At 50.0% G+C, this 20,363-nt stretch overlaps 4 protein-coding genes across 4 annotated transcripts; all 4 read right to left on the reverse strand.

The window, feature by feature from the left end:
- Positions 1-246: 246 nt before the first annotated feature.
- LOC123052220 (uncharacterized) lies at positions 247-1,792 on the reverse strand. The gene is made up of 4 exons (XM_044475337.1): positions 1,542-1,792; positions 1,109-1,158; positions 717-1,002; positions 247-617 (listed from the first exon to the last, which is right to left on the reverse strand). The coding sequence occupies exons 1-4, from the start codon at positions 1,767-1,769 to the stop codon at positions 588-590; spliced, it is 594 nt and encodes a 197-aa protein (XP_044331272.1). The 5' UTR covers positions 1,770-1,792; the 3' UTR covers positions 247-587.
- A 4,470-nt stretch (positions 1,793-6,262) lies between these two features.
- Positions 6,263-7,737, reverse strand: LOC123052221 (uncharacterized). The gene is made up of 4 exons (XM_044475338.1): positions 7,462-7,737; positions 7,182-7,222; positions 6,663-7,079; positions 6,263-6,552 (listed from the first exon to the last, which is right to left on the reverse strand). Exons 1-4 carry the CDS (start codon positions 7,466-7,468, stop codon positions 6,535-6,537), a joined length of 483 nt encoding a protein of 160 aa, XP_044331273.1. The 5' UTR covers positions 7,469-7,737; the 3' UTR covers positions 6,263-6,534.
- Positions 7,738-8,351: 614 nt separating this feature from the next.
- On the reverse strand, positions 8,352-9,507 carry LOC123052222 (uncharacterized). The gene is made up of 4 exons (XM_044475339.1): positions 9,381-9,507; positions 8,954-9,006; positions 8,564-8,851; positions 8,352-8,473 (listed from the first exon to the last, which is right to left on the reverse strand). The coding sequence occupies exons 1-4, from the start codon at positions 9,385-9,387 to the stop codon at positions 8,444-8,446; spliced, it is 378 nt and encodes a 125-aa protein (XP_044331274.1). The 5' UTR covers positions 9,388-9,507; the 3' UTR covers positions 8,352-8,443.
- A 1,710-nt stretch (positions 9,508-11,217) lies between these two features.
- Positions 11,218-12,319, reverse strand: LOC123052223 (uncharacterized). The gene is made up of 2 exons (XM_044475340.1): positions 11,564-12,319; positions 11,218-11,481 (listed from the first exon to the last, which is right to left on the reverse strand). The coding sequence occupies exons 1-2, from the start codon at positions 12,005-12,007 to the stop codon at positions 11,461-11,463; spliced, it is 465 nt and encodes a 154-aa protein (XP_044331275.1). The 5' UTR covers positions 12,008-12,319; the 3' UTR covers positions 11,218-11,460.
- Between the last annotated feature and the right edge of the window lie 8,044 nt (positions 12,320-20,363).

Genomic DNA, 20,363 nt, shown 5'->3' on the forward strand with positions numbered 1-20,363 from the left:
GTGCTAGAAAGGATCTTCAAAATGAGTTGGTTGAGCACGTGCGGTTTCGTCATGGAGGCAGAACTACCATGCTGTTCGGACTTCGGAATCAACATCAACTGCAGTTTATTTTCAAATTGTGTGCTCAGGGTACCACTCCTTGAAGTATCAGAAGATTGGCATCACTCCTGGCTTGGGGTGCACAGAAAAAGAGTAGGGATTGCACAGAAGAAAATCATGTGCATACATGCTACAATTGAAATGAACTGATATAAAGTGGTTCCAACCTTCAAGGCTTCTGCTAAACAAATTCAAATCCGGTCTAAGTTCATACAGACAGTCTAGACCCCAAAGCTGCTGCATGCTACAAACAGACAGGCAGTCTAAACCCCAACGGAACAAGACAGCAACAAAATGGCAAGTTAAACTTGTACCCAAGTACGGACATGCATACTGGCAAATTGAAACTGAAACCCATTATGACAGGCCCTTCCAAATTTCTAACTTAGAGTAGCAGAGTAGGAACTAAACAAAACGGCGCATCTCCAGACTCCAAAATGATCCATCTTCAATCCTTCGGCAGCCGAATCCAGAAGTGCGCAGCTCACCTAGGCATCATCCTCCACAGCCGCGTGGCACTGACGAAAACGACGAGAGCAAGTTCATTACATTAGCGCCCAACATCAAGCCGAAACTTGAGAAAGAAGAGAACAGACGGACACCGCGCAAAGACTCACCAGCAGACGGATCCTGTACGGCTTGAGCGCGAGCTCCACGAAGCACGCGGCGGCGCCCACCGCGTAGAAGCGCCGGGCCGCCAGCGTCCGCGCCCGAGCGGCCTTCCTCGCGAAAAGACAGGCCAGGTTGATCTGGGAGAGCACGCACATCATCACGAAGTGGTTGCTGCAGAACAAGGCGTGGAGCCGGGCAGGGCCGTCGGGCGCCATGGAGACCGCCGCCGCCGCCGTGAGCAGCAGCAGCAGCAGCATGGCCAGCGCGCACCGCCATCTTGACGATCTTGGCCTGCAGAAAAGCATGGCGTGCAGAGTCAGATGGAGCGAACGCAAGAACACGCTGGCAGAGGAACTCGAGATCGATTATGAACGTGCATGTGGGAGGTTTTTTTCACCTTGTTCCGCCTCGCTCGATCAGCTCCTGCAGCACCCAGCAGATTGCGGCCTTCAAAGTTGAGATAAGAAACAAAAAGATGATCAAATCTTTGTGGAATGACAAGGAAATAGCAGAGCAAAATCTTGGTGACATGGCAGGCAAAACTGCGCGAGACCCGAAGAAAAAGGACAAGAAACCCCCAATTGAGCCTTTGCCATGGAAAATCAGAGGGGATGCGACCAGTTTTGTACTGATCCGAACGCGGAAGATCTCCAAATGGAAACAAGATTGCTCTACGGCGAGGAAGACGGAGAAAAAGAAACCAAGGAAGAACATTCACCCGGAGATCTTAAGCACAAATTTCCAGCAGAATAGTGGGCATAACAAAGCTAACAGCAGGAAAAAACCAGGGACGATTAATCAAGAGGGATAGATCATAGATGCAAGCATACCATCCATCTCTCTAGCACCACTCTATTCCCTGACCACGGAGAGTTTTGGAGATATTGGCGGGGCACTGGATGAAACAGCGACAGAGCTTTTCTGAAACGAAATTGCCGTGGGGGCTTGGCGCCTACTTTATATGCAGCGTACGGGGCAAGGATGAGGCACGCGGCCGTGGTTTGGTCTCCACATCGGTCAAGGTAGTACATGCATATGCATGGACGGGTGGGCTGCATTTTCAGTCTGGAGGGAGCAGCAGACGCAGCTTTTTCAGGTTTCAGTTTCTTCATTTCAGATCAGCTCAATTGCCACCTTTTCTTGCATTGAAGATCAAACCTTGGTAACATGGCAAAGAAATAGCAGAGCAAGATCACAAAGTGGCGCCTGCCAGTAGTGACTAGTTGGACAATTAACGACAGGAAAAACCCCAACAAATCCCAAAGAATGGCTGATGGCGCTGTGATATATAGGCAGGCGGGCCAGCCAGCGGAGGGGAGGATGGCTGTGACTTGTGAGTGGTCAAGGTGGTCAAGTCGGGAAGATGCTCTGTTTCTGTGGCAGGAGGGCAGGATCGACGCAGCTTTTCCAGTTTTGAGCTTTCTGAACTGTCCGACTTTTTCCTCTTTTCGATTCTGAATCGAGTGAGTCCAAATGGTTCTTGGGCTTCAAGAAAAATTACTCCTAACTCCAAATCCAAATGGTTTAGCTTTGTTGCATTCCAATTCCTTGGAGTTTTCTTATGGAGACAGAATTATCATTGAGTTCTGAATCAAGATAACCTGCAGTTCATTACCTACGCGCACATTCCGCGAGTTTGGAATGCACAGAGAGCATCAGAGCAGCTAATAAATTTGGAGAACTGGCTGCAAATTACTAACGCGTCAAGAATGGGAAATGCATGCAACCATATATTATTAATAGAGCAAAATCCAGCAGCCCAACAACATTGACCCGGAAAAAAGCGAAAAACAAACCCCGAGGCCATATACCTCGCGACAGTAACTCCCCCAGATAACCACTAACCCTATGGTACAAGACACAACATAAACGAAAAATACACAACTCCTAGGCTACCCCTTCAAGAAGGAATCACCGCACATGCGCTGATGATGGCAAGTCCACCACAAGATTGAACTTCGGATTCTCATCCCCAAAGCAAAGCTTCAATCCATCACCTTCAACAAAGACACGACGCAGGTGCACGACGACATAGCCCGATCAGAGATCTTGTGTTTCCACCGGAGTGCATAAGCTCGTCACTAAAGCTGTCTGTACCATCCGCCTTTATCCATCTACCGACACCTCGATAGCTGGAACCTCCAGAGGAGACAACAAAAGTAAAGACGTCCCATACCGCCTGCGTCTCGCTACTGTCAGACCGCCTTTGATCCAACAACAACAGGCTAAACTTGACACCTCTGCCAGAGCCGGCGTGCAGCACCTGCCGGTAGCAAGCATGACTTGACGTCTCCGTATAAGACGTCGTGTGTAGCATCCGCCGATAGCACATCCACCGGTGGCTTCACCTGCCGACGACAGGCACCACCCGACAACTCCGAGAGAGGTTCATGTGTCACCTGCCGAGCCGCATCGAACCCGGTCTGTTGATGGAAGGGACGTCCCATACCGCCACCAGCCTCAGAAGGCCGTCACCATCTCGAGATCCGCACTCCGAGTCGCCCACACGACCCCGGAGTCTGCCGCTGTTGATGAAGAGGGGCCGCGGCCCCGATTCCGTGCGCTACAGGGAGAACACCCCCGGGGAGACCCGTCCACACCGCCCTCAGCCCTCCCCCTCCATCGCCTCCCACTACTGCTGCCGTCGCTGAGGACGCCGCGGGGCGAAGCCCCTGTGGTGAGGCGGCGGCGGCGGCACAGTCCTCGGCCGGCGGTAACACGTGGGGGGCAGCGGCGTCCATCTCCCTCCTCCTCTAACGGCAGTGCGCAACGGGTTGGCAGGGGCCAGGAGATCTCCGGCGGCCGTTTGGCGGATGAGATTTTGGCTACGATGAGATCTGATCTGGGACCGAGGGGTTTAGATCGAGATCCACTGCGGCTGCGCCTCGTCTCGACAACGGCAAGAGGAGATCCTCCCTGGGTAATCTTCGCGGCATGAGGACCTCCGGGTGTCTTGGCCCGAGCATGGTGGTGGTGGCTACCTTCTCCACCGAAGGCGGTTGGCCAGGCTGGTAGTGACGGATCTTGGATCCCACTATTAGCACCAGCGGCGAGTTGGGGAGACATAGTCGCCGGTGAAAACCGAGCCGACTCCGGTCATGGCGGGCGATGGCGACGTCTACGTCGTTACCTTCATGAAGGCATCGTCAAGTAACTATCGTCAACCTGCTCGTGCCGCTCTGGCAGAAATCCTAAGATCACCAGATTGGACGATGGCGGCATTGTGGTGTCGTGTTCCCTATTGGGGGCATCGTTTCTGGAGCGGCGCCGGATGGAAGAGGCGTGAGGTGGTGTGGCGTGCCTTCTCTCGCGTCGACGACAACGGGTCTCGGCAGCATGGAGCAGCGGGGTCTCACTGGTGGGCGTGTGATGATGGACGAGCGCAGGATGGTGGAGTTGTCTGGCGTCATGGTGGCGTCGACGGCAGCTAGACCGGGCAAGATAGATGTAGCAGTACATTACTGAAGATGGATTGGTGGCAGGTGATTGCGGCGGCCTCATACCCGACAGGCGTCCTGGTTGAGGAGTGCGCCGGACTGGTGGGTGCCCCATACCCGGGAGGCGTCCTGGTTGGGACCTCAGGTCTTAAATGTTAGGTTTGGCTGCGAGGTCTGTTTGGTATTAGGCCCAGACTATCACCATCCCTACATCAACTAGATAGGAGTAGCGACAGATGTTGCCTAAACGGTGGCTTTAGTCTTACTGTTGTATGACTTTGTAAGGTCTTGTGTGAATAGTTAATAAAGTGGCTGTATGCATCGTCCAGATGCAGAGGCCGGGGTTCCTTCTCCTTTTCTAAAAAATAGGGAGCACCCACCATCGCACCGGCCGTTGTCATCGCCCATACAACGGCAACCGCCGCCGCGATCCCGCATCAAGCGCCGCCGACTCCGGAGGAAGCTCCAGCCGCCACGCGCATCCTGCGACGAGCCCGGACACGGGATCCCAAGATCCACCGCCACCGGCGCCGCCACAAAGGACCCACCCCGTCGGACTGACGGCCGGGTCCCACATGAAAACACTCTGAAACTCGTCAGTCGGAAGCTCATCTCCTCCGTCGGGTTGATGGCGCCGCGTGGCGCCGCTCCGGCAGGTGACGTAGTGCCCTAGCCCGGCTGCTTAAGTCGACCGCCAGCACCGAAACCCTACTTGTCCACATCCCTCCCCCCCATCCGCCGCCGTCACCACTTTCCACATGCCGTCCGCTGCCACTAGTAGCCATGCCACCACGTCGCCAGCTTAGGAGCTACCCATATCTAACATCGGAGTGTCGGCTGCAGATCCAGGCTAGGCACGAAGCCCGAATCGCTGTGGGGCTACCTTCGGAGCGGTGATGATTAAGGCTTGGCTTGGTCTAGTTGATGTGCAACCTTCCCATTGGGTGGCGATGAATTCTGTCAGCGAGTGGTGGCAACATAACACCTGCAACATCTCGCAGTCTCGGAGGGTGCTCATCTCTCTAGTGATGCTCATCTGGTGGGAAATATGGAATGAGTGGAATCCTCGTGTTTTCCGCAACATCGTGGTGCCGGTGGGGGTGATTGTTACTAAAATCAAATAGGAAGCTTCTCTGTGGTGCGCGGCGGGGGCAAAATTTCTGAGTAATATAATGTCGCGAGAGTAGTGCTTTGTAATTCGGCCTTCCGCTAAAACTCTCAAAACTTCTCCTTAATTAATGACAATGTCAAATATTTTACCTTGATTCAAGAAAAATCCTGCCGGTACCCTTTAGTTAAACAAACATGCAAACAAAACATTCACTCAAGCAGATATCACCAAAATTTGATATTCTAGCAGAAGTAATCCTTTAGCAGATCCTTCACCAAAATTCTCAGAGATGTGCTTGTGTATTTGTTCAATCAACCATCAAGTGTATAAGCTAGCAGATTGTGTTCTAAAAACAATTTCCTAGAGGAATGAGCTTGTGTAGCTAACTATGCAACTCTATACAAACTTTACTAAAGATTTATATGACAGATTTTCATTTGTGACGACCTGCAAGGATTAAATGACCTGAACCAGATTCATGTTGCATATATATCCTTCCATGACATTACCTACTTTGCTGCAGCTACAATATACATTAACCATGACATGTCTTCCTCTGTTCTGGTCAGAATTACAATCTGATTACTACCCCCTAATCATATTTCATAATCTGACATGAGCATGATCCCACACTGAATGGTTTTGTAACTCCTACTGTTTTAGCATGATAAAATAGATGGCTCCAAATTTTTTATTTTCTAACATGGGAATCTGATAAGAACAGAGACTGACCCTGAAACAGATCGATGATTAACTTAACTGAAGCTAAATCCTTTTTTAACCACGCATCAAGAACTCAATAACAGTCAATCTGAAATTAGTAGAATATGGCTAACATAGCAGAACCGATTGCAATCACAGAGAGGACCGAACAGAGAAGATCCCATCCTCATCAACAAGAACCAAGGATTCATTGCCCTGCTAGGCGATAGTGATCCATTGACTACCCATCAAGGCATCAACATGTCAGGGCATGAAACGCAAACAAGCAATGAAAAGATCATATCCCCATCAACAAGTTTTTCATGAAACATTCCCTACAAAAATAGTTTTTTCCCGAAAACAACAGGTACTGACAGACGAACACATTAATCATGTCCCCCGAATGAAGTCAAGTCCTTCCAGCAGATAGAGAACCTTAAACTCATAACACATCCAACACTAGACAGAAAATACTAGTATAGTAAGTAGGTAAACTGCCATAGCAAGGCAAATCCAAACGGTCGCTACAGTTCAGGTACCAAGATGCTCGCTCAATCTTCGTCGATCCGGCAGCTAAGCAAAGACGGGGCGCTGGCAAAACAGACGATAAACAGCTTAATTAAAAGCCTTCCCTCAAACAAACAAGAATGCTCAAATTGTATGAGAATAAACAAACACAGAACAAAGAACTGAATTCCAACCTGCAGCATGTTGTAGACGGTCATGGCGAGGCTCACCACACTGGCGACCCCGGCGATGATCAGGTCCGAGCAGCTCGGCCCCGGCGCATACCCGCCGGCCATGGCGGTGTAGATCAGGTAGAACAGGACGCCGGACATCCACACGGATATGCCCATCATCCACTGGCTCACGGGAGGCGGAAGCGCCGTCGGCGCCGGCTTCTCCGACAGCGCGATGGCAAGCAGCGCCTGCAGCAGGGCGGTGACGAAGGTGAAGAAGAAGCAGGTGACCAGGGCTTCCACGGCCGGGCCGTAGCGGCGGGACCCGACCCCGACCCCGGCGCCGGCGGGACTCGGCCACCGAAGCGAGGACATCCAGAGCGTCATGAAAAGCACCATGTACAGTAGGCAGAGCGTCTTCACGTCGATCTTGGGCGGCTGCAGAGCACGGAAACAAAGAAAAACACATGCAAAGACTGGCTTAGAGAGATGAAATCGAACGCAAGAAGGAGCAAGAGACGAGTGGATGGAATTGCTCACCCTGGCTAACCCGCTTGCTCCTGCGGCGCCCAAGTTGCGGCCTTCAAAGTTGAGACAAGACAAGAGGTGGGTTAAATCTTGGCAGCAAATAGCAGAGCAAAGAAACAAGAAGATCAAATCTCGGTAACATGACAAGGAAATAGCAGAGCAAGAAGCCACTCTTTTGACGCAAATAAATCACAAGAACAAATTCTCGTAAGCGACCCAGATTGTTTACCAAGAGAAAGCCCAGCATATGAATCGAACGGTAAAGCGGCATGGAGGATAATTGCAAGCTTACCGGCCATCTTTCCTCCTAACCACAGACGCAGGATTTTTCTTGTTGTGTAGCGGAAACCTTGGCTTGGCGCTGGAGAGGCAGATGGCGGTCTAGCTGCTGCCTATGTAGCCAGGCCGGCAAGCGGAGGAGGGGTCAGGGTGGTAATCGTGGAGATTCTCCGTCACCGTGGCAGGAGGGCAGGAGGATCAAGACAGCTTTTCCAGTTTGCAGTTTACCTTTCTGAACCATCTCCTCTTTCTCTTTTCTTTTCTGAATCGAGGATTGCGGTGGTTTGGTATGGTAAAAGCGTAGGGATTGCACAGAAAGAGAAAATCAAGTCCTCTTTAACGATAGAACCAGAGAGTACAGGCTACAGTCCAAATGAAGGAACTGATATGATGTGGTTAAAGAAAATCAAGTCCTCTTTAACGTAGGTGTTGTGCTGTTACGATGGCGCATAGACAGAGGTGATTGCAAAATGAAACGACCTACGCGCAGAGAGCAGCTAACCATGAAAATTTTGTTGCAAATTATTGCATACTGTACATTCCAAGTTTCCAACCTTCAAGCTTTCTCTTGAGCTAGTAAATATAAGTTCAAATCCCTTCTAACTTCATACCAAGCCTACAGCCTAAAGGGCCGCATACATGCAACAAGACAACAACAAAATGGCAAGGACCCAGGTAGAGTACGAAGTAACATACATACTAGCAGATGAGTCTAAAACCCCACATGACAGGCTATTCCAAACTTCTAAGGCCTTGTACAATGGGAGATGCTTAGAGGGGTGCTTAGAGAAATAAACCGAGATTTTCTGAAGCACCGGTGGCTATTTTTACAGGAGAGACGACCCTGTACAAATAAGCACCGGTGCTTAAGGAAAATCTGGTTTATTTCTTTAAGCACCTCCTCTAAGCATCTCCCATTGTACAAGGTCTAATATAGCTAATTAAACAAAACGGCGCATCTCCAAAATGATCCATCTTCGGCAGGCGCAGCGCACCTAAGCGCCATCCTCCACAGCCGCGCGGCACTGCCAGAAACGACGAGTGCAAATTCATCAGCGCCCGAAATTAAGCCCAAACTTAGAGAATTAAGTGACCAAGACAGCACACAAACTCACCACCACCGGGATCGTGTACAGCTTGAGCGCGAGCTCCAGGAAGCACGCGACGACGCCCACCGCCCAGAAGCGCCGGGCCGCCGGCGTCCGCGCCCGAGCGGCCTCCCTCGCGAAAAGACAGCCCATGTTGATCTGACAGACCACGCACATCACCTGGAAGTTTTTGCTGCAGAAGAGGGCGTGGAGCCGGGCAGGGCCGTCGGGCGCCATGGAGACCGCCGCCGCCGTGACCAGCACCGCCAGCACGGCCAGCACCAGTACCGGCACCGCTATCTTGACGATCTTGGCCTGCAGAAAAGCAGAGCGTGCAGTGCAGACTCAGATGGAGAAATAGGTGCAGAGGAACACGAGATCCATGGTGAATACGCATGCAGGAGTTTTCTTTTTTACCTTGTTCTGGTTCGCTCTCGCAGCTCCTCCTACAGCACCCAGCAGAAGGCCGCCTTCAAAGTTCAGATAAGAAACAAGAAGGTCAAATCTTGGTGACATGATAGGGGAGTAGCAGAGCAAGATCATCAAGGTGAAACTTTGCGAGCTGCCACTACCCGAAAACAAAAAAAAAAGGGCCAAGAAACGCCCAATTGAGCCTTTGCCATGGAAAATCAGAGGGAATGCGGCCAGTTTTAAACTGATTCGAACGCAGAAGATCGCCAAAAAAGGAAACAAGATTGCTCCACCGTGAGGAAGACGGAGAAAAGGAAACCAAGGAAAAACATTCATCCGGAGATCTCAAGCACAAATTTACACCAGAATAGTAAGTAGAACAAACTACCAACAACGATTAGTCAAGAGGGATAGATCATAGATGCTTGCATACCATCCATCTCTCTAGCACCACTCTTTTTTCCCTGACCACGGAGAGTTTCGAAGATATTGGCGGGGCTCTGGAGGAAACAAGGATGGAGCTTTCTGAAACGGAATTGCCATGGGGTTGGTGGTTGGTCTACTTTATAGGAGTAGCATGCAGCATACAGGTGAGGATGAGGAGGAGGTAAACGCGGCCGTGGCTTGGTCTCCACGTAGGTCAAGGTGGTGCATGGACGGCTGGCAACATTTTCAGTCTGGAGGGAGCAGCAGATACAGCTTTTGCAGATTTCAGTCTCTTCATTTCAGAGCTCAATTGCCACCTTTTTTCTTTTCTCGTTTCTTGCATTGAATAACTTACAACTCACGCGTAAAATCGACTGGTTTTTTTCTACCTGGTTTTGCTTTTCCAAATCACACGTGACGATCCGCACATGAGATGGATGGTGGTCCGGTTTAATGATAGAACCAGAGAGTACAGGTTACAGTCGAAAGGAACTGATATAAGCGGTTAAAGAAAAAGATGAGACTTGCGCGGCTGCGGGTAGGGGTTGTGCTGTTAGAGCAAATCCAACGGGCTGAGGACGGCGTTTTTGTCCGCTTTTTGTCCGTTTTGGTCGGCCGAACGCCCGCCGTCTACTCTCTTTTAGTTTTGGGTCGGCAGTGCGCCCAACGGGCCGACCCTTTTCATGACCGCGCACATTTAAGATCATGTCGTCGCCCTGATTTTGGCGCTCCAGCGCGCAGGAAAGGTTCGCGCGCGCGGGGAAAGCGGCCTAGCGCGCTGGTTTTGGTGCTCCAGCGCGCGGGAAAGGTTCGCGCGCGCCGCGGCCGGCGCTCCCTCCACACTCTGTCCGCCGCCCACTCTCGCCGCATCTGCGCCACCATGCCGATCCGCCGCCTGGGCGCTTCGGATTTTCGCGGAGTCCGCGAGCGCCGCTCCGGCGCCTTCTCCGCCGAGATCTGGTTTCGCGAGAAACGTCTCGTCCTCGGCACCTTCGACACTGCAGAGGAGGCGGCCCGCGCGCACGACGCGACGGCGTGGCGCCTCCTGAGGCCTCGACGGGATATGAATTTTCCCAACATGTCGAGCCAGCGGGCGCAGGAACTGGCGCCTCTCCCACGGCTTTTCACCGACGAGGATCGTCGTGTCCACCGAAGGCGGCAGCGTCGCGTCGCCATCGTAGAGAAGGACGTGGAAGCCTTGGTGGTGTGGCGCGGAGGCTTCCCACAGGACATCGTCGACGAGCGCCAGTTCTACAAGCAATTGAGATCGGAGAGGTACGCGAGGAGGAGGGAGCGAGCCGCCTATCGGAAGGACAACGCGTTCGCGGAAGCAGGCAGCTCAATTGAAACTGAAGCTACGAGAAACGTCGGGTTGGGACTTTGAAGAGAGCAGCTTGCTGACGCCTACCTTCAGACGTCGGAGGAGGACATTACCGAGTCGGAGTCAGAAAGCGACGACTAGTGGTCTTTTTCTTTTATGTGTGTACGCTAGAACTATCTATGTATCCATTTTAATCTGAAAAAATGGCCGGCGGCGTCGGCGACGTAGCAGGCGGGCGAGGGTGTGAATCCACTGTGCCACCGCCCAGCGGGCCCGGTGAGGAAAGATGGCGAGCGCGCGCGTCCGTGTTGTGTCCGCGCCGACGCAAATCAGGCTCAAAAATGGGCCGGGAATGGGTCGGCAGGCGGACGAAAGCGGACACGCGTCTGTTTGGGTCGACGCGTTGGGCCGGCTTTTTTGTCCGCGTCGACCCAGACGGACGCCCGCAGAGTCGCCCCATTGAAATTGCTCTTACGATTGCGCATAGACAGAGGTGATTGCACAAGGAAATTGCTGCATACAGTCCAAGTTTCCAACCTTGAAGACTTCAGCTAAACAAGTTCAAATCCCTTCTAACTTCATACTTAGTCTATAGCCTAAAGGGCCGCATCCCAGCGACAAGACAACAACGGAATAATGGTAAGACGAGACTAAAACACCACATGACATGACAGGCCCTTCCAAAGTTGTAAGTTGTAACTAAACAAAACGGCGCATCTCCAGACTCCAAAATCATCCATCTTCGATCCAGGCTTGCGCGACGAACCTAAACACCATCCGCGGGGCACTGACAGAAACGACGAGTGCAAGTTAACCAGCCAGCAATTTCAGAAAGAACAGACGGGGACGGACGCAGCGCAAAGACTCACCAGCACCATGATCATGCACAGCTTGAGAGCGAGCTCCACGAAGCACGCGACGGCGCCCACCGCGTAGTAGCGCCGGCCCGCCAGCGTCGGCGCCAGAACGGCCTCCTTCGCTAGATGACGGCCCAGGTTGATCTGGCAGAGGACGCAGATCATCGGGAAGCAGTTGCTGCGGAAGAAGCAGGTGCGGAGGCAGGCGCAGGCAGAGTCGTTCGGCGTCATGGAGACAGCCGACACCGTGAGCAGCAGCAGCATGGCCATCAGGGGCACCGCTGTGTTGAGGATCATGGTCTCCAGATTGCGGCCTTCAAAGTTGACATAAGAAACAAGAAGATGATCAAATCTTGGTGACATGACTGGGAAACAGCAGAGCGAGATCATCAAGGCGAAAGACAAAGAAAGATGACAAAAAAAAGTCAAAGAAACCCCCAATTGAACCTTTGCCATGGAAAATCAGAGGCAATGCGACCAGTTTTGAACTGATCCGAACGCGGAAGATGACCAAAAAGGAAACAAGATTGCTCTACTACGAGGAAGACAGAAAAAGAGACAGAGGAGGGAAATTCATCCGGTGATCTTAAGCATGTATTTCCACCAGAATAGTAAGCAGAACAAATTACTACCAACAGGAAATAACCAAGGACGATTAATTAAGAGGGATGGATCATAATAGATGCAAGCATGCCATCCATCTCTCTAGCACCACTCCTTTCCCTAACCACGGAGGAGTTTTGGAGATATTGGCGGGGCTCCAGAGGAAATGACGATGGAGGTTTCTGAAACGGAATTGCCATGGGATTGGCGCCTACTTTATATGCAGCATACGGGCGACGAGGAGGCACGCGGTCGTGGCTTGGTCTCCACATGGTCGTACCCGTACATGGACCGGTGGCAGCATTTTCAGTCTGGAGGCAGCAGCAGACGCAGCGGGGGAGGGGTCAAGTCGTGGAGATGCTCCGTCTCCGTGGCAGGAGGGGGCCCGGAGGAGGATCAACACAGCTTTTCCAGCTTGCAGTTTTCTGAACTGTCTCCTTTTTCTCTTTTCTTTTCTGAAGCGAGTACGTAACTCCTGGCTTGGCAGACTGGTGGTTTGGTATGGTAAAAGCGTAGGGGTTGCATGAGGCGGAACAAAAGATTCACCAGGATCAAAGAAATGTTGATCACGGAATAGACGCACTAGGTCGCATACACTCCAAATTTCAAACCATATAGGCTTCAGCTAAACAAATTCAAATCCCTTCCAAGTTCGTACTCCTACTTAGGCTACAGCTTAGAGGGCCGCACCCCAAAATTGCTGCTACTCCTACAAACAGATACAGAGTCTAAACCCAACGGAACGAGACAATAACAAAAGGCCGGTGCTAGGCGTAAACCGTTGATGGCAGGGACTTTTACACCACCTTGCCAGCCGTCCGATCTGCCTACTAGTGGCCGTTGGATTACACCTCGCGCAGGGAAGCTTTCAACGCAGCGCTATCACACCTCGCGCAGTGCTCCAAGCCTCCAACGTAGCATCGACGCGGCCGGCCAGCTCCATTGCAGCCCCGGTGCAGCTCCAACGCGGCACCGACGCTCCGGCGAAGCTCCATTCCAACTACGGTCGAGCTCCACTGCAGCCCCGGCCAAAGCTCCAAAGCAGCACTGACGCTCCGGCGAGCTCCATTGCAGCCCGGGCGCAGCTCCAAAGCAGCACCGACGGCCCACGCAGCACTGGCGCGTCCGGCGAAGCTCCGTTTCAACTCCGACGGGGCTTCAACAGCTGCGACACCGGAGCCGCCGTCGACCGCTGCAACGCAACACCGTGTGTCGCCGGTGAGAGCTCCATTGGAGCACCGAGCGCTGCACTACAGCTTCGAGCCCGCCAGAGAGCCCTGCAACATAGCACCGGGAGCCGCCGGAGAGAGCTCCAATGGAGCACCGAGCGCGGCACTGCAGCTTCGAGAGCGCCGGCGAGCTCCATTGGAGCACCGAGCGCTGCACTGCAGCTTCAACAGCCGTCGGCGAGTGCTGCAACGCAACACCTGGATCCGCCGTCAAGAGCTCCATTGCAGCACCGCCGCTGGCTTGCGGGGCGTGTGGTGGTGGCCGTGGCCGTTGGAGTGGGGGGCGGAGGCGGAGGAGGAGGAGGAGGGGGTGGCGGAGGGGCGCGCGAGGCGGCGGAGCGAGTCCTCGCCGATGACCTTGGCGCCGCGGTCGGTGTCGCGCGAGAGGTCGATGCGGTCGGGCCCGTGGATCTTGTAGTAGGAGAGCACGCCGTCGCTGAGCGCGAACCAGCGCGGCCGCCACCCGCGGCCGTAGTTGACCCACTTGTAGAGGACCCCGGAGATGCCGCCGCCGACGATCTCGTTCAGCCTCACCCCGTCAGGCGGCGAGGAGGGCCCGCCGCCGACGCCGACGCCCGCCACGCGCGCCCGCCGCTCGCCGGCTGCGGAACTGCTGCTGCAGCAGCGGGCGGGCTGGGGCGGCGGCGGCGGCGGTCTCCAGCCTCCTACTTCATGCTGCGGCGATAGCCTTCGGCCTCCTCTCTCTCTCTCTCGCGTGTGATCCATGGAAAGGGGAAAAGGAGGGCTGGAGGCGAAGAGATAAGGTTGGAGAAGAATGTGCAGCTGGAGAAGAAGATAAGGTTGGGGGAGAACGTGGGCAGGCCCCACAGGGGACACGCGTCGAGCGAAGGAGAAGGTTTACGAGAGGAAAATATCAGCCGCTCTAAAGTAAGCGTTTTCCATAACAAAATGGTACGTACTACTAAGATAGACTTGTACGAATATGCTGGCAAATCGAAACTGAAGCCAGATTGTTCAGATTTTCAAAAATTGTTTGGATTATTTTAAAAAATGTGTGGAAATAAAAAAATATCATGTTTTCAAATTTTGATTTTATTTTTTAAAGAACATTCACAAATTTTCAAAAAATGTTCAACAGTCGAATTTTGTTTGTGGTTTTCAAAAAGTATTTTGGAATTCAAATTTTGTTCACATTTTTTCTAAAAAGTGTTCGTGTCTCCAAAATGAATTCAAAGTAAGTAAAAATGTGTCCGTGAGTTCTTAAAACTTCCACGCTGCAACCAGTCAACAACATCAACCATGGTGGCTAGTAGCACGCGTAGTTGAGTGGGAGCTCGCGGGTTTGATTCCTAGCGATAATGCTGCTCTTTAGGATTTCCTGCTTTCGGGGCTTGCCAGTGGGCTGGCCCTGTGCGTACCACACACTATTAGATGCAATGTGCGTCCAATAGGAGCTCCCGCGTGGGAGGCATTTGCATTCGTATCACGGTGTAAAATGTGGGCTGAGCCTACTAGTGGATGCTAGTTGCTGGCAGGGCACCTGCTGGGTTGTGCTATTCACGTTCCAGAGCCTCAGAATACCCGAAGATCTAGTTGTCTATCCATGATACATGCTTTTAGAGGCTATTTGGATCCGGCCCACACCAGCCCTACCGAAACGACTGTGAGCCAAACATCCGGCGAAGGAACAACCACCAAGAACTCGCGTGTATGCTAGTGCACAATCACAATGTCTAGCCAAAAAATGGTTGCAACACAAACCCTAGCCCAACCTGTGGTCCACGACCAAAATTTTGGAAGGGCCGTATTTTTCTCGATATTAACTAATATAATATGCCCTTTGATGTCTTTATTCAAAAAATGCTCAAAAGGAAGAAAAGTGTCCAGCGACGCAACTTACCCTGTCTAGACGATTAGGGATTAGCCTACCATTGAAGCCTTCTGCCAGTGTCGAGTTTTTCCTACCTTTTGCTCACCACTGTCGATATTCACCACGCAGATTCTTGGGTTGACTACGAGGACGGTTGGCCCGTCCACCCGACCCTGGTGTCTGCGGAGAGAACTCAGGGTGATCACATATGGATTTTTTCATTCGAAGCTTTTCAATACATCATCATGGCGGCTTCAAGTTCGAGTTCCCGGAGGGACAAAACAGAGTAAAGGAGAAGCAATCTGAGGGGGGGGGGGTACATTTTTTTTGATTCTGAACTAATTGTATCCTTTTTGTTCCCATCGAGCTTTCTTGCCTAGTGACTAAGGAATTTCACACTTGTTGTGTCTATAAAAGATTTCCAAGATCTAATTCTAGTTTCTTATTATGTAGTGGAAACGCCTCACAATCTTCATTTTTTTTATTCTGAACTAATTGTATCCTTGTGAACTATCCGCTTCAAAAAGGATAGTTGATCGAACCGAAACCAACGGGTGGTCTGGAGGATACTATGAGGAAGATGAGACTGAAGGAATGTGAACTTGATGATGTGTATGTAGGGCTTGATGAGACCGACGAGTAGGCTAAATCGGCATGTTGGCTTGTAGTGGCTAAGTTACACACAACCAAGAACTTCAGTAGTGCGGCATTCAAGAAAACAATGAAATTCATCAGGAACCTAGCCCATTAGCCAGAGATCTAAGAGATGGACGACACCATTTTTGTGGTCTAGATGCTTTGTCTTGGGGATTAGAAAAGGGTGATGTTTCAGGGGAGATGGATCTTCCATGGTCTCGTGGTGATGTTTGAAGATTTTGATGGCAAAAATACACTCGAATCTGTAAAAAATTATAGGGCTCGATGTGGGGCACAGATTCACCAGATTCCATATTTATATAGGAAATATCCGACTGTGGACTAGTTAGCTCAGAGAATTAGGACGGTGCGGAGCGTGGAGCTGAACCCTGCAAGGTTCTGTGAGGGGACTATGTGCGTTTATGGGTGAAGAATGAAGTGAGCAAGCCCTTCATATGATGAACTCCCCTTAATCTGGTCTGAGCAAGATTGTTCCTAGATGTGAAGTATGAAAAAATAGGTTACTTCTGTGATGTTAGCAGTTTGATGCGACATGATATGGAGGAGTGTGGAGACGATGTTCACCTGCCCGACAATGTACAGTGGGGCAAATGGCTGGTGACAAAGAGGAGGGAGACCCATAATCTCACAGGGAGTTGCTCGTGATAGCATGAACTTCTCACTGGGTTGCTTTTGAGGTAGATGGCATGGTCGTGGTAGGATCCCAAGGAAAAGAGCTCCAAAGAGAGTGTTTGGGGGAGGAAGAAGATATCGATGATACAACTCAAAGCCCCATGAAAAAGTAGGAACTGAAGGACAGAGATGGCATAGAACCAGGCGGGAGTAAAAGTTAGTGTATCAAAAATCTTGACATGAGCTAGGGCAAGGAAGGAGATCCTGAATAGAGGGCAAAGGTTTCTGAGAGGACGTGGATGTCGCATGAATATGCGGTTTAAAAACAAATACGGTTAAGGCTTGAAAAAATGCAGAATAAAACTAGCGTCTAATTTGTCAAGCACAACACCTTAATATACTAGGCTCAACTATGTGCACCAACAACTTATGGTAAGCCAGATAAACAACTAAGTGATAGCAAGATATATAACATGAAGCACTAAGGCTATAACAAAGTAAGTGCACAAGTAAAGGGTTCGGGTAAGAGATAACCGAGGCACACAGAGATGTTGATGTATCCCAGAGTTCAAACCCTTGCGGATCTAATCTCCATTAGAGCGGTGTGGAGGCACAATGATCCCCAAAATGCCACTAGGGCCACCGTATTCTCCTCATGCCCTCGCACAATACAAAGTGTCGTGGTTCCACTAAGGGACCCTTGAGGGCGGTCACCAAACCCGTACAATTGGGGACCCTTGGGGGCATTCACTGAACCCGTACAAATTTCTCGGGGCAACCTCCACAACTTAATTGGAGACCTTGGAGTTTTCCTGGAGCTTTACACTACAATGATTGAGCTCCACGACACCACCAACCGTCTAGGGCACATAAGCACCCAAGAGGCATAAGCTCTAGGATGCCCAAACACCCAAGAGTAATAAGCTTCTCAAATTTCACTTCCACGTATCATCATGGAGAACTCAAACCGATGCAACTAATACAATGGAAAGAACACACGAAGTGCTCAAGTCCCTCACTCTCAAATCCCACCAAAGCAACGAAAAATATGAAGAAAATGCGAGGAAGAACAAAAAGAACACAAAAAAACTCCAAGATCTACATCCACATGGTTCTCCTCACTTAGAGGAGAGATGTATTGGTGGGAATGTAGATCTGGTTCTCCTCTCTCTTTTCCCTAAAAAAGATGTAAGAATCATGAGAGAAATAGAGAGAAAGCAAGCTCCAAGAGGCCAACAATGATGGGGGAAAACTTGCTCAAGAATGTTGGGGTGAATGGGTAAGAAGACCCCTTAAATAGTGGGAAGGAGAATCCAACCGTTATGTTCAGGAAACGCTCAAGCAGTACTACCTCTTGAGGGAGCGGTATGATACGTCCATTTTGCATCATGCTTTTATATCGATATTTATTGCATTATGGGTTGTTACTACACGTTATGTCACAATACTTATACCTTTTCTCTCTTATTTTACAAGGTTTACATGAAGAGGGAGAATGCCGGCAGCTGGAATTCTGGGCTGGAAAAGGAGCAAATATTAGAGACCTATTCTGCACAACTCCAAAAGTCCTGAAACTTCACAGAGGCACGTTTTGGAATTAATAAAAAATACTGGCGAAAGAACCCACCAGAGGGGGCCCACACCCTGGCCACGAGGGTGGGGGCGCGCCCCCCTGCCTCGTGGGCCCCCTGGCAAGCCTCTGGTGCCCATCTTCTGCTATACGAAGTCTTTTACCCTAGAAAAAATCATAAGCAAGCTTTCGGGAAGAAACACCGCCACCATGAGGCGGAACCTTGGCGGAACCAATCTAGGGCTCCGGTGGAGCTGTTCTGCCGGGGAAACTTCCCTCTGGGAGGGGGAAATCATCGCCATCGTCATCACCAACGATCCTCTCATCGGGAGGGGGTCAATCTTCATCAACATCTTCACCAGCACCACCTCATCTCAAACCCTAGTTCATCTCTTGTATCCAATCTTTGTCCCAAAACCTCAGATTGGTACCTGTGGGTTGCTAGTACTGTTGATTACTCCTTGTAGTTGATGCTAGTTGGTTTATTTGGTGGAAGATCATATGTTCAGATCCTTTATGAATATTAATACTCCTCTGATTATGAACATGAATATGATTTGTGAGTAGTTACGTTTGTTCCTGAGGACATGGGAGAAGTCTTGCTATAAGTAGTCATGTGAATTTGGTATTCGTTCAATATTTTGATGAGATGTATGTTGTCTTTCCTCTAGTGGTGTTATGTGAACGTCGACTACATGACACTTCATCATTGTTTGGGCCTAGAGGAAGGCATTTGGGAAGTAATAAGTAGATGATGGGTTGCTAGAGTGACATAAGCTTAAACCCTAGTTTATGCGTTGCTTCGTAAGGGGTTGATTTGGATCCATATGTCTCATGCTATGGTTAGGTTTACCTTAATACTTCTTTTGTAGTTGCGGATGCTTTCAATAGGGGTTAATCATAAGTGGGATGCTTCTCCAAGAAAGGGCAGCACCCAAGCACCGGTCCACCCACATACCAAATTATCAAAGTAACGAACGCGGATCACATGAGCGTGATGAAAACTAGCTTGACGATAATTCCCATGTGTCCTCGGGAGCGCTTTTCTCTATATAAGAGTTTGTCCAGGCTTGTCCTTTGGTACAAAAAGGATTGGTCCACCTTGCTGCACCTTGTTTACTTTTGTTACTTGTTACTCGCTACAAATTACCTTGTCACAAAACTATCTGTTACCGATAATTTCAGTGCTTGCAGAGAATACCTTACTGAAAACCGCTTGTCATTTCCTTCTGCTCCTCGTTGGGTTCGACACTCTTACTTATTGAAAGGACTATGATAGATCCCCTATAATTGTGGTTTAAGTGGAAATTGGTAAGGAAAATTTTATATAGTGTGCTGAAATTTACTGTCACTTGTTACTATGGAAAGTAATCCTTTGAGGGGCTTGTTCGGGGTATCTTTACCCCGACCAGTAGAGCAAAGAGTTGCTCCTAAACCTACTGAACCTACTGAAAATGTTTACTTTGAAATTCCTTCGGGTATGTTAGAGAAACTGCTAGCTAATCCTTTTACAGGAGATGGAACACTGCATCCCGATTTACACCTAATCTATGTGGATGAAGTTTGTGGATTATTTAAGCTTGCAGGTATGCCCGAGGATGTTATCAAGAAGAAAGTCTTCCCTTTATCTTTGAAGGGAAAGGCATTGACATGGTTTAGGCTATGTGATGATATGGGATCATGGAACTACAACCGATTGAAATTGGAATTTCATCAGAAGTTTTATCCTATGCATCTTGTTCATCGTGATCGTAATTATATATATAATTTTTGGCCTCGCAAAGGAGAAAGCATTGCTCAAGCTTGGGGGAGGCTTAAGTCAATGTTATATTCATGCCCCAATCATGAGCTCTCAAGAGAAATGATTATTCAAAAATTTTATGCTCGGCTTTCTCTCAATAATCGCTCCATGCTCGATACTTCTTGTACTGGCTCTTTTATGATGAAGACTATTGAATTCAAATGGGATTTATTGGAAAGAATTAAACACAACTCTGAAGATTGGGATCTCGACGAAGGTAAGGAGTCAGGTATAACACCTAAGTTTGATTGTGTTAAATCTTTTATGGATACCGACGTTTTCCGTGAATTTAGCACTAAATATGGACTTGACTCTGAGATAGTAGCTTCTTTTTGTGAATCATTTGCTACTCATGTTGATCTCCCTAAGGAGAAGTGGTTTAAATATAATCCTCCCATTGAAGTAAAAGTAGTTGGACCTATTAAAGTTGAAGAAAAGACTATCGCATATAATGATCCTATTGTTCCTACTGCTTATATTGAGAAACCGCCTTTTCCTGTTAGGATAAA

The sequence above is a fragment of the Triticum aestivum genome, chromosome 2D (genome assembly GCF_018294505.1).
Source record: "Triticum aestivum cultivar Chinese Spring chromosome 2D, IWGSC CS RefSeq v2.1, whole genome shotgun sequence".
In the NCBI taxonomy this organism is placed as follows: Eukaryota; Viridiplantae; Streptophyta; class Magnoliopsida; order Poales; family Poaceae; genus Triticum; species Triticum aestivum.